Source organism: Streptopelia decaocto (assembly GCF_964273445.1).
Source record: "Streptopelia decaocto genome assembly, chromosome: 1".
In the NCBI taxonomy this organism is placed as follows: domain Eukaryota; kingdom Metazoa; phylum Chordata; class Aves; order Columbiformes; family Columbidae; genus Streptopelia; species Streptopelia decaocto.
Window position 1 is genome coordinate 210,833,413 of NC_138663.1, and position 18,849 is coordinate 210,852,261.

At 49.5% G+C, this 18,849-nt stretch overlaps 1 protein-coding gene across 5 annotated transcripts in view; it reads right to left on the bottom strand.

Moving 5' to 3' along the window:
- Window positions 1-6,604: 6,604 nt before the first annotated feature.
- The window catches only part of POLD3 (DNA polymerase delta 3, accessory subunit), a 30,455-nt gene continuing 18,210 nt past the window's right edge, over window positions 6,605-18,849 (bottom strand). For 3 of the 5 annotated variants that reach the window (XM_082051396.1, XM_082051394.1, XM_082051398.1), the window contains 3 exons: window positions 14,060-14,157; window positions 13,163-13,244; window positions 6,605-8,766 (listed from right to left, as the gene is read on the bottom strand). In XM_082051396.1, the coding sequence (XP_081907522.1) occupies window positions 8,561-8,766; window positions 13,163-13,244; window positions 14,060-14,157 (386 nt within the window). In that variant the 3' untranslated portion in view covers window positions 6,605-8,560. The remainder of the gene's footprint in view (window positions 8,767-13,162; window positions 13,245-14,059; window positions 14,158-18,849) is intronic. The other 2 variants (XM_082051397.1, XM_082051395.1) reach the window with 1 other exon arrangement.

Sequence of the window (18,849 nt, forward strand, 5' to 3'; positions counted from 1 at the left end):
GTCGTGACTATGGGGACAAAGTGACATCTGTGTGTATGCAGGGGTGCTGGGATAAAGTGACACCCATGGGTATGTAGTGACCATGGGGACAAGGTGATGTCCATGTGTATGTCATGACTAAGAGGACAAGGTGACATCCATGTGTATGTCGTGACTATGGGGATAAAGTGACATCTGTGTGGATGCAGAGACCTTGGGACAAGGAAGAAGACAAGGTGACATCCACGTGTATGTCGTGACTATGGGGACAAAGTGACATCTGTGTGGATGCAGAGACCTTGGGACAAGGTGACATCTGTGTGTAAAGAGTCACAAAGGGGAGAAGGTGACATCCCTGTGTGTGCAGGGACCCTTGGACAAGGTGACATTCATGTGTATGGAGGGACAAAGAGGACATGGTGATATCCATGTGTATGTCCTGATCATGGGGACAAGGTGATGTCCATGTGTGTGGACGGACCCTTGGACAAGGTGACATCCATGTGTATAAAGTGACAAAGGGGACAAAGTGATGTCCGTGTGTGTGTAGTGACCGTGGGGACAAGGCAATGCCCACATGCGTGCAGGGATCCTGGGAGAAGGTAACATGCATGTGTGTGCACAGTGATCATGGGGACAGTGTGACATCGGTGTGGGCTCAGTGACAGTGACACTCATGCGCATGTGGTGACTATGGGATGGGGCGATGTCCATGTATGCATAGTGACCACAGGGACAGGGTGCTGTCTGTGCATGAGTCGTGACGTGGGGACGAGGTGATGTCCACATGTAAGCAGTGACCATGGGGACATGGTGATACCTGGTGACTGTGGGGATGGGGTCACATCTTAGAATCACAGAATGGTTTGGGTTGGAAGGACCTTCCCAGCTCCCCCAGTGCCCCCCCTGCCATGAGCAGGGACATCTTCACCAGCTCAGGTTGCTCAGAGCCCCGTCCAGCCTGGCCTGGGATGTCTCCAGGGATGGTTCACCCACCACCTCTCTGACCAACCTGGGCCAGGCTCTCACCACCCTCAGGCCAACAATTTCACAGAATCCCAGAATGTCAGGAAAGCTCAATCAGTCCAATCTCCCCACCGGAGCAGGAACACCCAGATGAGGTTACACAGGAAGGTGTCCAGGCGGGTTGGAATGTCTGCACAGAAGGAGACTCCACAACCTCCCTGGGCAGCCTGGGCCAGGCTCTGCCACCCTCACCAGGAACAAGTTTCTTCTCAAATTTAAGTGGAACCTTTTGTGTTCCAGTTTGTACCCATTGCCCCTTGTCCTATCATTGGTTGTCACCGAGAAGAGCCTGGCTCCATCCTCCTGACACTCCCCCTTTAGATATCTGTAAACATGAATGAGTCAGCCCTCAGTCTCCTCTTGTCCAGCTCCAGAGCCCCAGCTCCCTCAGCCTTTCCTCACACGGGAGATGCTCCACTCCCTCCAGCATCTTGGTGGCTGCGCTGGACTCTCTCCAGCAGTTCCCTGTCCTGCTGGAACTCAGGGGCCACAACTGGACACAATATTCCAGGTGTGGTCTCCCCAGGGCAGAGCAGAGGGGCAGGAGAACCTCTCTGACCTACTGACCACCCCCTTCTAACCCACCCCAGGTACCATTGGCTTCCTGGCCACAAGGGCCCAGTGCTGGCTCATGGTCATGGTCATTTCCTCCTCACATCCAGCCTGAATCTCCCTCCTTTAGTTTAAAACCATCACCTGTCACTCCATGCCCTTGTGAAAAGTCCCTCTCCAGCTTTCTTGAAGGTCCCATTAGGTGCTGGAGAGCTGGTACCTCCATGTCTCTGTAGTGACCGTGGGATGGGTGATGCCCAAGCACTAGTTCCATGGGGACAGGGTGACAGGGTGACATCCACATCCGTGCAGCTGAAAGGCCGCCCTGTCGCGGGACAGCCGCGCTGTGATTTTACGGTTCCTGCGAAGTCAGACCTCGTATTTACCGAACAAACAGCGGTTCTGTCTCAGGTTTAATAGGCTGGTCCTCCAGACAGCGGCAAAAAGCACCAGTTCTGACGGAGAAAGTAACGAGCCCTTCAAAATGGTTTGTATGGGAGTAGCGAAGAAAAAAAAACCAACCGAAAAACCAACCCAAACGCACTTGAGGCCAAGGAAAATACACTTACCTAGTAAAGCATGAGTAATAAGTGGCACTTTTTACGGTGTGAAGATATAACTTTTCATGAAAATACCAAATAAGGCTCCGTGCAAAAGGTGGACGGACTTTCTGTTGATTTTCTTCTCTTTTTCTTCCTTTTCCTTCGCAAGACGCGCGTGTGTTTTGCTCAGCACCCATTCTGTGGGAGCCTGTTGACGGGGCTGTGTTCCCACCACCCCCGGCGCAGCCCGACTCGGGTTCCTCCACCATCAGATGAAACGAGAAGGGAATGGAAAAACAGGAGCTGCTATTCTGCGAGACTTTCTATTTTTAAAAGGTTAAAAATATCTATTTTCAGACACCAGCCCTCGAAGCGCTGGGGACGTGAGGAGTAAACAAGAGCTGGGCTGTGCTGGATGGTGTGGAAGCCGCTGGGCCGAGGATGCTCATGGGGATGGGGACATCATGAGCCACCATGAGCCGTGGAAGTGGCCACAAGGAGATGTGGGGTCACATGAAAGGGCTGTGGGGCTCAGCACCAGTGGGGATGCTCAGCCCTGAGGGAAGGTGGTCAGCATCAAGGGGGATGCTCAGCACCAAGGTTGGGTGATGCTCAGCACCCAAGGGGATGCCCAGCACCCATGGAGGATGCTCAGCCCCAAGGGAAGGTGGTCAGTATAGAGGGAGATGCTCAGCACTAACGTTGGGTGATGCTCAGCCTTGAAGTAGGGTGCTCAGCACCCAAAGGGATGCCCAGCATCCAAGAGGGTGCTCAGCCCCCTCAGCTTGTAGAAAGGGTGCTCAGCTCCAAAGAAGGATGGTCAGCCCCAATGGAAGGTGGTCAGAATCAAAGGAGATGCTCAGCACCAATGCTGAGTGATACTCAGCACCGAAGAAGGGTGCTCAGCACCCAGGGGGGTTCTTAGCCCCTATGGAAGATGCTCAGCCCCAACGGAAGGGGTTCAACATTGAGGGAGATGCTCAGCACCAATGCTCAGTGATACTCAGCATTGAAGAAGGGTGCTCAGCCCCAAGGGAAGGTGTTCAACATTGAGGGAGATGCTCAGCACCAACGTTGGGTGATACTCAGCCTCAAAGAAGGGTGCTCAGCACCCAAGGCGATGTTCAGCACTCAAGAGGATGCTCAGCCCTGAGGGAAGGTGCTCAGCACCAAGGTTGGATGATGCTCAGCCTCGAAGAAGGGTGCTCAGCACCCAAGCGGATGTTCAGCACTCAAGAGGGTGCTCAGCCCCCATGGAGGACACTGGGCAGGGAGAAAAGGTGCTCAGTTCTGAGGAAGGAGATGCTCAGCCCCAAAGAAAAGCAGTCAGCATCAAGGGAGATGCTCAGCACCAAGTTTAAGTGATGCTCAGCATTGAAGAAGGGTGCTCAGCACCCAGGGGGATGCTTAGCACCCAAAGGGGTTCTCAGCCCCTACGGAAGATGCTCAACCCCAAGGGAAGGTGTTCAACATTGAGGGAGATGCTCAGCACCAAGGTTTGGTGATACTCAGCCTCAAAGAAGGGTGCTCAGCACCCAAGAGGGTGCACAGTCCCCACGTACAATGCTCTGCCCTGAGGAAGGGTGCTCAGCACCCTGGGGGGATATTCAGCACTGAGGCTCCAGGGTTCTCAGCACCAAGGCTCGGTGACGCTCAGCCTTGAAGAAGGGTGCTCAGCACCCAAGTGGATGCTCAGCACTCATGGAGGTGCTTAGCCCCCATGGAGGATGCTCAGCACCAAGGGAGATACTCAGCACCAAGGTTAGGTGAAGCTCAGCCTTGAAGGAGGGTGCTCAGCACCCACGGAGGACACTCAGCTTGGAGAAAGGATGCTCAGCTCTGATGCTCAGCACCCAGGTGGGATGCTCAGCACTTGAGGAGGATGCTCAACCCCGAGAGCCCCAGGGTGCTCAGCACCCAGGCAGAACAGCTCATCTCCCCCAGCACCATGGTCCTGGTGCCCTGGTGGTTCAGTGAGTGGGACAGGATGCTTGGTCATCGCACGTGGTACCCACGCTGGGAATGGGACGTGGTACCTGCCATGGGAGAAGGATGCAGAAGAGCCCCACCTCAGAGAACACCACGTCAGGGCTTAAATATTGTCACCATGATTTTGCGCAGCTTCCAGTTAAATTTCCAGACTCACGGATGCTGGATGGGACCCTCCCAAGCTCACCTGTCTGAGCTTAAACCAGCTTTGAGGCGAGATCCAGCTCCAAAAGTAGAGCGGGGATTTGGGGTTTCTACAGATGAGTTGCCCTTGTGTGCTGCTGGTTTCCGAACTGGGAGCTTTTGGGATGCTCCAGGCATACCCCTTCCTCGGAGGCCAGCAGAAGATGCAGTTTAACATGGGAAACCTAAAAAAATAATTGAATAATTAATTAAAATGTGGAATTTAGTGTACAGTTCCTGGTAGGACATGGTCTGAAAACCTGCAGCCCTGAAGTTCTGCTGAAACTTAGCAACTCTGGCGCCTTTCAGCCAGGGGACAGGAACATGGGCAGAACCACCCAAAACCTTCCTTAAAATAGTCAAAGACTGGGGATGGGTGATGAACTGGACCTCGTCAGAGGTTGGCGTGGCCCATCTTGGACCAGGGACAGCACTGACCGCTCCTCCCTGGCCTGGTGGGACACTTGGAGCTGAGACAAGGATTGAGAGTGTCTTATGGGGGGTTTCCAAAGCTCACTTGGATTTCAGCCCCCTGCTCTGCAGGTTAAGAGAGTTGGGGTGTTCAGCTGGAGAACAGAAGCTCCGGGGAGACCTTAGTGCGGCCTTTCCGGACTTAAAAGGGGCTGAGAAGAAAGATGGGGACAGACTTTTGAGCAGGGCCTGTTGTGATAGGACAAGGGGTGATGGTTTGAAACTAAAGGAGGGAGATTCAGGCTGGACATGAGAAAGAAATTGTTGCCCTGAGGGTGGTGAGAGCCTGTCCCAGGTTGGCCAGAGAGGTGGTGGATGAACCATCCCTGGAGACATCCCAGGCCAGGCTGGACGGGGCTCTGAGCAACCTGAGCTGGTGAAGATGTCCCTGCTCATGGCAGGGGGGGCACCAGGTGACCTGTGAAGGTCCTTCAACCCGAACCATTCTAGAATTCTTTGACTTTCACCAATATGCGCCTTGGTGAAAAAAATAAGGCAAGACAAATCCAGCAGCATCACATCATGTGGGGCTGGTTTTAACCACTGATTTTAATGCTTCTTAAATCCTTCCCCAGCTCGGCCACAAATGGGGCAAGAGCCATTGAGCTTCCACAGGCTGCAGATCTACCAAAGTGCACCCCAACATGGTAGGGGGTGCCCCAAATCCACCTCAGACGCACCCCGGGGTGCTGCAGCCCGTTCCCCGGGGGCGGGGAGCAGCGAGGTGCTGACGCACGGCCCTGGCAAGCGGCTGCTCTCCCTTCCACCGGCGCTCGGCCTCAGCGATTCGCTTCCTTATAAGGTCCTGCTGCTCTCCTGGCATCGCCTCTTCAGAGAGCAAAACAATTCCCCGCATGCTGCTGGGACACCCTCCTGCCCCGCTCGGGCTTCGTTGTCCTACGTTACCACTTCCTTGGATGCCTCCTCTGGTTTGTTTTTTAATCTAGAGCGGGAAATACGGGTTTTTTTTTCCGAGCAGGAATGTTGTAAATCAGCTCAGATGCCTCCTGAACAAAGGATGGGGATTTTTCATCTCTAGAAGTGTTTTTATCCCCTTCCTGGGTTATACAGTTGCTGGTTGGGAGGAACCTTGTCCAACAGGAACCTGGTGCATCAACAGTTTTACCCCAGAGTATCTAACTGGGCAATTTCTTCAGCTTCTCACCCCACTTGGGAAATAAGGATGAAGCTCCTTGCAGCTGAAAAAAGGCTTTTGGGGAGTGTGAGCAAAGAAACACGATAAAATACACTATTTAGCAGAGAATATTAAAATAATAAACTCCTGTAAGGTCTTGCCCTCCTGAGGGTGCAAATGTGGTTGGAAAGGAGATGCAGGAGGAAGAGAAGGGAACCTTCTTTTGAACCAGCAGCCCCATTCCTCACTCCCACCCAGCACCTGGGACACCCCTGGGGACATCCAGGGACCCAAGGCCCCCCTGGGGCTGGCAGCCCATGAACTGCAGGAGCAGGGGGGGGAGTATTAGATCATGATTTTTGGAAGTCTGAAGTTCGCCCATGTCCTGCTTCTTCAGACATTAAGTCATTTTCCTGAGGAAGTCGCGTATGACGTTGATGGGGCTACAGAGGGAGCTACACACGGCAGAGGTGAGGAGCAAAAGCGTTGGGACACCCGTCGCCAATTTGCCAAAGAAATAAGACTCGAGGGGTCAATGCGACAGAGATCCTGAGAGTTTGAGATGTTCTCACTCACATTTCAGATGCTCTAAAATGCTCATTTCGGCGCTTCCAGCTCTGGTTTTGATGGAACAACTCTTTATCCACCTCACCAGCGATATTCTTCCACGGGTCCAAATGTCGCAGCAACCACCACAAATGTAGCACATCATTTAACAAACAGCAAGGACAAAAGAAAAAAACCCTGTATTTAATGGGTTTTGTTAATTATTACCTTACAAAACACACCCCCAATTCTACCAAGAAAAACAGAAATACTACAGCAATATTTTTTGGTTTTGAACAGTTAAATATTCTTCACAAAAGTCAGAACAAGGTGGTTCATTCTTTCCCCGTGTCACCCAAACAGGCCACAAGAGCATGAAAACTTCCCCAGCTCACACAGGCGGCTCGGCCTTTGGATGTCTGTGAGTACCGTGCCAATTCTGCCTTCCCTTATCATCTTCCCATCATTTTTCCTCTAAGTTTCCAATTCCGAAAGTCCAGAGTTGAAGTTCTTAACGCTTCCGAGGAGGCGCATTGTTCAGGTGAGCCCCGAACAGCTCCGGTACGATCAATCGGCGCAGCGAGCGGCCAAAATCCCCAACCAAGACACAAATCCAGCGACACGGCTCATTATAAGTAGATCGTCTCACATCTGAGGGTGACATGACTTCAATTGTGTCAACTATGGGTCACTTGCAGGCGCATGGTTCAATTTCTCAAGTCACCAACTGGATCTCCTGGTCAGAATGATGTGTAAATACACTTGGTTGGTCCTTCAGTCGGCCACGGGTTGGAACGCTTTCAGCGGGGTGCCTGAAGATGTTTGTTTGTTCCTTGGTTCACACTCTTTAGGCTTTATCTACCTTACAAACACTTTATAAACCACTACGTACATACATATCCATATGTACATTGGCCTAACATCAATCAGAAACAACCAGTGATGGTGCCGGTTGCCCATTTGGGAGCTCTCACCAGGCCAAGCTTCAGAAATGCTCAGCACCTGTCCTCTGGAAAAAAACCCGACCTTTTGTATCGATATATCTACCAAATTTAGCACCAGAACACCAGGAGGAATCCAAAACGATGCCTCATTTCTGATTAACAGGACCTCAGTGCCTTATTAACCTCCAAAACCCGGTTCCCTGCAGCAGGAGGATGACGAGACGTCCTAGAAAACAACTCTTCTCTTGCCTGCTTTGTGCCTGTAAAAACCAATTTCAGGCAAAGCAAAACCTTCGAAACCAAAAAGCGGCGTGAAATTCATCACAGATAATGACAGTCGGTACCTGACTGGTGTTATCAGAAGTGCTCTCTAATTACCCTTCCCTTTGACTCATTAACTTAAGGATACAGTTGCTTTCCCAATCATGGCAAAGCCTCCCCCCAGTTACACTGGAGCCAACTGTGTGGGAAGCCTCAAAGATGATTTTTTTTGCAAAGACAGAGCACCAACAGCGTTCCAATCTATAATTAGGCATCACAGCCGTTTACAGAGGATATGTTCAAGGATGAAAAGTGTCAGAGAATTTTATATGCACTGCTTTGTCCAAAAAAGAGATTATGAAAGGCAGAGTAAAAACTATTTATCGGTCTTTGGGGGAAAATGAAGTTTATTTCATTCAGTTAAAGCTGAAGCAGATGTTCAGTATTTGTGCGTGTGCCTGAAGACCTGCTACATTACAGCTTCGGACCAACCTGAACGTTTGGATCAAGCTGGAGAGCTGGGGTGTAAAAAAGAGGGGAAAATAAAAAGACGGGGGGGAAAAAAAAGCCACAACTCAACTCCTAATTCAGTTCACCTACTACTTGTGGAACCCTTCAGCGCCGAACAGGTGAAGGTGATATTAAAAATATAAAGATTTGGGTGAATAGATTAACAGTCTGTCAAGAGTTCCTCTAGATTTTGTTTCTAGTTGTCGACTCCCAGACTGTTTAGTAAAGAAAATTGAAATTATTGCAGTAACAAATAAAACTTTCCTCCGATACAAAAAACTAGTCCAGAGGGCTTACTTACACAGTAAGCAAGATATCTTACGTAACTGAAGGTTGCGTGGTGTTCTCCTCAACGCAGCAGCTTGCAGAAAGCCACACAAAACCAGTTAACGCTCCCAAGAGGGCTGGGAGAAGGTCCCAGTTCATTTCTTCTGAAAAAAGCCCATGATGGAGACCTGTTTGTTGGCTCTGTTGGCAGCGCTCGGTCCTTTCTTCAGGTTCTTCTTTTCTTCCTTCGGTTCTTTCTTCGCAGGCAGCGCGGGTTGTTTCTGTGGAGGCGGTGGCTTGGACTTGGTGAAGTCGTCCTCGCTGTCTGTACAGGATTCGCTCTCGTAAACCTTCTCAGTCACTGGTTAAAAGAGAAGAAGAGAAGAGATGATGATGGTTTAACAAAAATCAGAGACCTCCCCGCTGCAGCCTTCCCTCTGCATTTCTGGAAATTAGCATTTTGGGTTCAAGGAGCACGTGTCATGTACAGGAATTCAGTCCGTTGCTCAAGGTTATGCAGTAGATCCAGATAACTGGACTCGTTTTCCATACACTGAGTCAAACTGCCGCCCCTCTATTTTAAGTGTTAGATGGCAGGTTAATGACTCAGGAGCTTTAATGTCATCCAGTTCTTTCAAAATGGCTTCTTGTCTCCACACACATTTGTTTGCACACCTCAATATCATAGAATCACTTTGGCTGGAAAAGATCCTCAAAATCAGTGAGTCCATCTCTACCCCATGTCCTGAGAACCTCATGTCCGTCTGTCCAACCCTCCAGGGATGGTGACTCCAGCACTGCCCTGGGCAGCCTGTTCCAATGCCCCACAGCCCTTTGGGGAAGAAATTGTTCCCCACATCCAACCTCAACCTCCCCTGCGCAACTTGAGGCCGTTTCCTCTGCTCCTGGCGCTTGTTCCTGGGGAGCAGAGCCCGACCCCCCTGGCTCCAAGCTCCTTTCAGGCAGTTCAGAGATCAGAAGGTCTCCCCTCAGCTCCTGTTCTCCAGCTGAACCCCCCAGGTCCCTCAGCCGCTCCCATCACACTTGTGCTCCAGCCCCTCACCAGCTCCGTTCCCTTCTCTCAACTCGCTCCAGCACCTCAAGGCCATTCTTGGCATGAGGGGCCCAAAACTGCCCCCAGGATTGGCGGTTTGGCCTCCCCAGGTCCCAGCACAGGGACGGTCACTGCCCTGGGCCTGCTGGCCACACCAGTGCTGGTACCAGCCAGGATGCTGGTGGCCTCTTGGCCACCTGGGCACACGCTGGCTCATGTTCAGCCGCTGGCACCAACACCCCCAGCTCCTTTTCCGCCGGGCACTTTCCAGCCGCTCTTCCCCGAGCCTGTAGCGCTGCCTGGGGTTGCTGTGACCCCAGGGCAGGACCCGGCACTTGGCCTTGGTGAACCTCAGACAATTGGCCTCAGCCCATCGATCCAGCCTCAAACATCGGCAGCCCAAGGTTCCCCACTGCAAAGGGCTCCTGAGAGACCAGTTCCTTTTCCAAACCTATTTGAGTGTTGCCTTTTTCTAGAAATAAAGACCCAACTGCGCTGACAACCAACAATTCATCTTGCAGAGGCTGCCACGCAGCTACCAGAAGGTGATGAATCTGAACAAGATCAGAATCTGCGGTTTAGCATTAGATGATGGAATGCCTATTTTAAGGTTAAAACCCACCATTCTGACTTGGCCTCATTTCCGCAGGGGTCAAAGTAATCATATTATCCTGAAATCCAGACAAGACAAGGCAGAGACAGACCCAGTATTTGCTCACCAGCATCATCAGACAGCAGGGAATAAAGAGGCAAACGAAGCACAGAAATGAGAGAAGGAGCACAAAACCTCAGGGGTAGCTTCTTTCTATACAGGTGGGCAAGCAGGGCAAATATAAAGACATCTCTTAAAAAACAAAACTAAAACAATAGTCCAAACCTGCGACTGAAATCAAGGACTGAATGGGATTGCCAGCTCACTGCTGCCAGCGTCCGATGATGGAAATCTAAGGGATATAAAACAACGCTCGCGGAAATTAAACTGGAGTCAGTTCCGCTGATGAAAGCCATCGTTAGATACTAGTAAATGTTGTTGTATCAGCTTTCCCAGCAGCGCTCTGGTATTCTTCTAGTAAGCCATTTTTCTTTAGCAACTTTATTCTTTTAAACAGATGTCCTAACTTCCCGTCTTCTGGGAAATTGGCTTTCGCTTGCATTAATGCATCAAATTAAATAAGGTTTTCTACGTAACCAGAGACCGGGAAGAGGAATGGTATGAAAATCCTGCTCCGCGGATGCTCGACAGGGACTGTAAATCCAAACTAAACTCCCTTCGGAGGCCACTGGCTTTTCAGTCAGCAGCTTTAACAGACCACTGGCCACCTACTGAGCTTCAAAAAGCCGTCACCCCTGTCAGGAATCATTGATAACGTGCACTTAATCCTCTCCAACTGCAAGATAACGCAGCTTAGATCAGCTTTGTTTTATTGAGATTTCAGCCTAACTTAAAAATTCTGTATTTGCAGCAACTATGGGGACACAGATAGTTACTGATGCTCAGCTCGCAGCCAGACTCAGTCAAGAATTATTATTATTAACTTGAATTATGTGAGCTCTAACTTAAACCGGTGCTGCAAGATTAATTTACCAACAATATACAACCTATATTTTAACAACAAGTTCATCTGCATCCTTTCAAGCTTTAGCGCCTTTCTGCCTTGCGTTTTTTAGCTTAAAGCTCAGTAATTCCCCTTTGCTATAGATTAAGAGCAGGCACTGATTGAGTCCCAGTTGACACGGGTGACGTGCCCTGTGCTTAACTCCACCGGTACATTAATTGCTCAATTTCCCTCGGGGCTAATCCCTAAATTAGTTGTGCTTTTTGACACCAATTCCTTGCTATTGCAGCTATTGTGAAAATTGGCGCTTAAAATCACAGCGAAATATAAAGTACAGCCTAATCTTAATGTTAGGATTTAACATCTCTACAACCTTGTCCTTGTTTAAAAAAGGCAACGACAGCAGGGAGAGGGGGAAAAAAAACCCCATATTTCAAAGAATAACAACAATTGACGTTAGCTTGGAAGATTTGCAACTTATTTAGCCTAGGAGTGATTAGGCCTGTGCATGGAAAGGGTGGGGAAGGTGGGGAGAGGTGACAAACTGGACAATAACCAGATATAAAAATCTGTGCAACAGGCTGGTGGGTTTTTAGTACAGAAAGCAGCATCTCCCTGCCCAGTTGCCCAGTATCCCAGCTCCATCCCTCCCCTCTTTCCTAGAGGATCTGTCTCCCAAAGGCACAACACTTCCCTTTTCATCATATGGTGGTGGGTATGAATTACAAAACCAAAGGTCTGGGTTTCACAAGAGATTATTAAACCCCTTGAGTGTGGGGAGAAGAGAAACAAAGAGGATTTTCCCAGCCCTGGTCCGTTTGGAAAAGGCTGAACAGAAAAAGAGCGAGAGCGCTGTTTGCTGGAAGCTGAACCCGGAACAGTCGTTTCTGAGAGCTCTGGACGCAGACCTCGTTCAACTCAACTCCCCAGCTAATGCTTTTTTTTTGTTCCATTTTCCTTCCAAGTGTTTAATGGCTCTATCTGGGATGGAAGAGAGCAAAACACCCCATAACGTAACCAGCCAAAGCAGTCAATAACTTCGTGCAAGCCCAATTCTTTGACAAAAATCCAGTATTTGAGATTTCAGTGACGAGCGCAGCCAGTTGCTGAGTGCTATTTCTTTAAAGGAGACACACAACGTTAATATGAAACATAAGATAAAACTACGCGGGCAGGTGCAAACAGGCACGAGCTGACTCATGGCCAGGCAGCTCCAAATCTGGGCCAAGCGAACAAACCTGTGTCTATCGGCGCTTAAAAACCTGCGGAGCAGCAACAGATCTTCTCTGAGAACTGGCTGAGCTCCCTCGACTTCGACTCAGATCAGCAAGGCTGGAGAGCGTTAAGCATCCCGTAACAATTGAGCTGACAACAGCGTTACGAAAAGAAAGCATTCCACCCTCTTCAATTTTTTAAAAACTTCAAGGAAAAAAATAAAGAACAATATTCTGAAGGCCTGCAGCTCTACTTCAATGTCAGGACCCAGAGGAGGAAACAAGGAAATCGGTGTTATGCAGCTTTCTCCAGGTCACAAGAGGTAGCAGCGTCCAGTCAGGCTGGAATTCAAAGCCTCTGGCTCTTGGTCCTTCTGTAGAGACTCTTTTTTCCCCCCTGAAATCAGAGCTGTCCTTATCAAAACCAGAAACCCTCTCAAGGATTTAATCCCTGATTGATTCCTTGTTAATTCGGGCTAAAGTTTATATTAACATATAATCAAGCTCTGCTGCAAAGCTCTGGATTTCTCCCCACAAGAAGAAGGAAACAACCCCACTAAAAACCAACCAAACGGTTAATTCCAGCCAGGATTTCTCTCCAAACCTAGATCTCTCGCTGCATCATCTTTAAAAGCTCCTGTCTTTGGAGAGGAGAGAGAAATGAAGGAGGTGCTCACGCTGGCAGGAGGGAAGAGAGAAGATCTGAAAGAAAAATCTGTGAATAATCAAAAAACAATAAGGATTCAGCTACAGCCCCACGACTCCCAGGCCGTCAAAGGGCAGGAACCTCTATCTGGGAGCACGAGTTGAAGGGGAATAACAAAGTGGTTTTGTGAACGTCTTTCTAAGCCTGAGAGAAGTCAGCCTGTAAAAATCTTTAACGCTTTTCAATGAATTCAGTTCCACTGAGGTGTGGGAGGCAGCCAGTCTTACCCATGCAGCCTTCTTCTTCGTCAATAAACATTTTGGATTTCAGCACGCGCTTCCGTTTCCTCTTCCTCCCTCCAGCCGAAACCTGAAGGACATTGTAGTATTGTAAACCAATCAAGAATTAAGGCCCCGGGCACGTATGCAGGTCATAAAAGCATCAGCCCCAGGAGTGAAATCTGGTCTGACTAATGAAGCGAAGCACGATTTGATAATTAACGCTGTCCCTTCTCAGGATATCCTAGTCTCGTTTTTCGCTAATGCCACAATTCTCCCCGTTCTACTGGGACAAATCTCGGAGAGATTTACACAACGTAAATGAGACGGCGCAGGGAGCACGTTTCTCTTCTGCGACATTTTGAAATGCGTTTAAGTTACGTGAGAAGGTGGCACCGGGATCTTCCCGTCGTACTTCTGAAGAACGAGGAAATAACAAGGTGCTTAAGACACCGGAGCTCCCGCTGCGACAAACGGCTGCGCTTTCAGTACAACTACGTGTATTTTCTCAGCTCAGAGGTTAATTCTTGCCAACCACAGCCCACCTCCCTTACGCAGCAGCTTCGCTGTGATATGAGGTTGAATACCACGGGTCTCTGGTTTCATTTCTGGCCCCGAGGCCGTGATTCAGAGGGAAGAGCGCTCAAGTACAAGCCACAGTTCATAAGAACCATTAGAAAGGGAAAAGAGAAGAAAACTGAAAGCGGCGCTACGTCGGCAGAAAAGCAAGAGTTTAAATAACCATCTAGAAAATGAATGAATTGGTGAATATGGTGGATTTTTTCAAGCAGGATGAGGTGACGAGCTTGATAGACAAACAGGATGGGCCCCTTTGCATCTGAAAAGGGGCTGGACGACCCCCATGGAGTCAGATAAAACCAGCTCATCACCCTGATACGCTCTTACCTCTGTGGGTACAGGCTCCAGTTCAGCTTTCAGAGCAGGTTCAGGAGGTGGAGATGGAGCTTTTTCTTCTTCAGGTGTGGGAGACAGGGGAATATCTGCTGAAAAGATGAACATCATGATAGCACGTGGCCTAACACCCCCTTTTGTCTCAAATAATTTCACTTAACTCTGAGCCATTGCTTGTAGCCTGTATTTAGATGAAGGTTTACAAGTTCTCCCTCAGATTTGTTTAATTCAAGCCAGGACAAACCGTTTGAAGGCGTCGGCGTCCAGCCAGCCGGCTCAGCCCATGCTAAGGTGCTATGTGCTGCAGTTCCCGGAGGAAGGAGGTTGGGATGGGATGGGAGAAATGCTTTTGGGATCTTTTGGTAAGCCAAAAATCAGTTCCACCAAAGGAAACGTCAAGAATGGGCACAGAAACTGGCACGTTTCAGCCATATATTTCACAGAGAAGGACTGTAATTTGTTTAGAAATTGAAAGAGTTGGAGTTGAAGAGTACATATTTCCCAAAAATGGGATGACCTTAGTTTCTCTACCTCTCTCCCATAGTTTAACAGGTGGTGCCACATATCCCAAACAATCAATGCTATTAGCTTGAAACTACCTTAATCCAATAATTAAGCGCAATATACTATTACCCACCCTAAAAGATTGTTAATGGACGCTGCGGTGCTTCATTTGAAAACCAAACCGCCCCAAAACACTCAGCCCATCATTTATGTTCTCCCCTGGGTGCAAGGACAGAGACAACAGAATCATTTCGATGCCAAACTTGACTGAAACGCTCAAGGCCACCTTCACAAATTTATAACAGAGCAAAAATCAGCTCTGGAAACTCTACCGGAGGGTTTGTAGACGTGAGAGAAGGCCGGGGTTGTTCTTCCTGTGACAGAAAATCAGTGCAGGGCAAGAGGAGAAGGAGCAGCACCTCGCACCGCACAGCAGGCACTGTGACTCATTTAAACGGCTTTAAGGAATCGTCTCCAAGTCCAAGCGAGAAACGCTGCCACGCAAAAGTCCTCAAATGTTGGGGGAGAGCTGGGAATGCAGGAGAAAAACTCCTCGGCTGACCTGTTGCTTAACAATAACAACGATGCCGCCTGCTTGGCTTCTCCTCCCGGCCGCGCTGGCTGCTGCGCCGCGTTCATCCTGTCATTGTAACACGAATTCTGGATCTGTAGCTGTCCCAACCGATTAGGTCAGGATTAAGAGTTATGATTATGCCAGGCGTGGGGCCAACTGACCTTCGTAGGTTAAGAAGGGCTCAAGTGAAACAGTGGTTGGCTGCCAAGGCTAAATAATAAATTACATTCTTCAAACAAGGGCTCAGCCTCCTAACTACTTCAGTAAGCGAGGCACAGAAATGCCAACAGAGCGGGGTAACGCGACTCGGTATTTCACCTTGCTCCGAAGAGCTGGGTCTGGCAGCCGCGCAGAGATTAAAACCCAACGACAGACCTGGTCTAAGGTGTTAATTGCCGGGGCAGCCGCGACCGCGACGAACTCAACGTTCTCAATATTTAACGCAGTCTCGCGGCAAGCGCGGGCTGAAGCGCTCACACACGGCACTTCGGATTACACAGGCCGCTCGCATCCATTTGAAAAGATTTTTAAGATAACACAGGCTAAGCGGGTTGAAAACCAACCTGGTGAAAAACAGCCGTTTTTCAGCTTGTTTGGGGGAAATCATGGAATCATTTTGGTTGGAAAAGACCTTTAAGATCGTTTCTTCAGCCTTCTTCAAATGAGTTCTCCCGGTTTTTGGCAGGCAGAAAACACCTTCTCCCCACGTCAGAGTGTTTCGGACTAACAGCAAGTTGCATTTCTATTACTCTATTATCCTCTTCAGGCCAACACAGCCCTCTGACATGTGAAACTCCTGAGTCAACCTCTAGTTGCTGCCCACAGTTTACTCAACAGCAACAGCTGCATGAAATGGATACAGGAGTTGGGCAATTGGATGTACCAAAGATGTAAATCCTGGCTTTGTTCGGGTTTGCTCTGACCCTGCCTGGAAAAGAAAACTGTGAGAAGCTTTAGTGCTTCTGCGAAACCGATAGAGGTTTTTAGGTTACAGTGCCACTGAAATCACCCTCCAAAGTGGCTGTAAAACACTTGTCAACACCGTGAAACGCTGCCTGTGTTGGTATAAGTGAAGCTGCCAAAACCTCCTGTCCTCTGTGGACACACTTGTGTAGTTTATTCTGGCACTGGAAGCAAAACAACCTGCAGTGACTAAGGCACCCTCATACCAATATAACTTTTTAATGAAAAATCATTTAAATGGAGAGGATTGTGCCTTATGCCCTCTCTGGATTTTCAGCTCGGTACAATGTGCTGACGCTCATGTAAGAAGAGCTTATTTTGGGCTCATTTCAGTACATTAAGAGCAGACGAATATGGAACGACGCAAAAAGACCCGCCCTGACATAAGAGCGCTCACAGAGCACTCTGCATCGGTCGGACAGACCTAATTTCAAAGCCACAAAATGTCGCTAAGTCTGCTTGAAAACAAATAAAATAAAATCAAAAAAAGGCAGCGGTTTTAGCAGCAGCTGCCCAGGTGGAGCCCCATCTGAACGGCGTTTAATCACAGCGACGGCTGCGGACAAGCGTCCCCTTGTACCTGCGGCTGCACCCGCAGGGAAGTTTAGCGCCGTGCCTCCTCCAGCACCTCGAGCAGAGGTCAACCGGGTTAGCGTGAGCTGAACCATCAGCCTTTGAGACCTGCTGCGGTGGTGCAGCATCACATATTGCATATCGAAATCTTACCCCTCGATCACCTGCGGGGGAATTATGCAGGTGGTGGATGAGCTGTGCCCTATCTGGCTGTGATTTCCAAACGCTGGGGAGCACACGGTGCCGTCTTCCCTGCTCCCAAGCGTGGAAAAATGTCACTCCAGGCCCCATTTTGCTCACTGATGCTGATTAAAACTGCCCCTGCTCACCGGAGAAACATCTTTCCAAGGATAAACGCTCTCAACGTCCAGCTGCTGTACATTCTTGCTAAAATTGTTTTCTATATCCAGCTTATATTCTTATACTTCAATACCAATATAACATCGCCAGGTTGAATTTGGTATATTTCAAATAATTCAAATCTACCTTCTTTTATCTGGCTGGATTTTGAAGGGGCAAGCAGCAGAACCAGACAGCTGAACACAGACCTCATCAGGACGGTTTGTACAGCAATTCGCTTAAAAAAGAAGCAGGGAGAAGCTCTCTGGATTCTAATCTTTCCCTTATGGAAGAGGGAATAGAACTAATATACAGATTTGTAGACACAAGCTATAATTTGCAGAAATTTACCATTCTAATACACAACACAAAGTCAGTTCTCAACATGATGGAAAGAACAATGAGGATGCAGGAGGAGCAACAGTGACAAGAAAATTCTCCAAACAGAAAGTCAAGCTTCTGTGTACATCTCCAGTAGGTTAGACAGGGGTAAACCAAAACCCAACCCGCCTCACGGACAAGTGGGTAGGTTTTTTCAGTTATTTTTAATGTCTAGAACTACTGAGAATGAGGATAACAAGACAATTGGGTCCCAACCTGACCAGAGGACCAGACACATGGTTTCTGATTTGAAATCCAGCAAGGCCAAGTACAAGGTCCTGCTCCTGGGTCGGGGCAACCCCCGGTGTCAATCCAGGCTGGGGATGGAGGGATGGAGAGCAGCCCCCAGGAGAAGGACTCGGGGGTGCTGGGGGTGAAAGATTGGCCATGAGCCAGCAACGTGCGCTTGCAGCCCAGAAATCCACCCGTGTCCTGAGCTGCATCCCCAGCAGCGTGAGCAGCAGGTGCAGGGAGGGGATTCTGCCCCTCTGCTCCGCTCTGGTGAGACCCCCCTGCAGTGCTGGTCCAGCTCTGGGTCCTCAGCACAGGACACACATGGACCTGCTGAAGAGGGGCCAGAGGAGCCCCAGGAATGATGCGAGGCTGGAACAGCTCTGCTGGGGGACAGGCTGAGAGAGCTGGGGTGTTCAGCTGAAGAACAGAAGCTCCAGGGAGACCTTAGTGCGGCCTTTCCAGACTTAAATGGGGCGAGAAGAAAGATGGGAATGAGCAGGGCCTGTCGCGATAGGACAAGGGGTGATAGTGTTAAAGTAAAGGAGGGAGATTCAGGCCAGACATGCGGAAGAAATTGTTGCCCTGAGGGTGGTGAGAGCCTGGCCCAGGTTGGCCAGAGAGGTGGTGGCTGAACCATCCCTGGAGACATCCCAGGCCAGGCTGGACGGGGCTCTGAGCAACCTGAGCTGGTGAAGATGTCCCTGCTCATGGCAGGGGTGGCACTGGGGGAGCTGGGAAGGTCCCTTCCCACCCAAACCTTCCTGTGATTCTACGACATGCAGCAAGCAGGAGTTTGCATTACTCTCTCTATAGCAAGTGCTCCTCAATTTATCAGTCTTACTGCACTGCTCTTAGTCTCAGGAGATTAAAAGGCCTCTAACAGAGATAGAGAAGGAAAACAGACCATGTGGCCACCTCTCGGTTGCTGTGTGCTCAGAGCACTGTCACAAACACACGCTGTGGGCTCCCCAACTCACGGCAGCACCGGGAAAGCCAGAACCAACAAGCCTGAAACACAGGGCTCATTCCTGCCTGCTCTCGTTAGCAGAGAACGGACGAGTCGAGAGATTCCAGCCCAGCAAGGAGCTGCTTCAAGTGGCTAAACAGCCTGATTTCAATCTGCCCTCTTCAGAGCAAAACAACGCAGCTTGTCAGTAGGCTGAGTGATGAGCAAATGGAAAGACCTGATAATAGCTTACAAACATTTCACGAAATA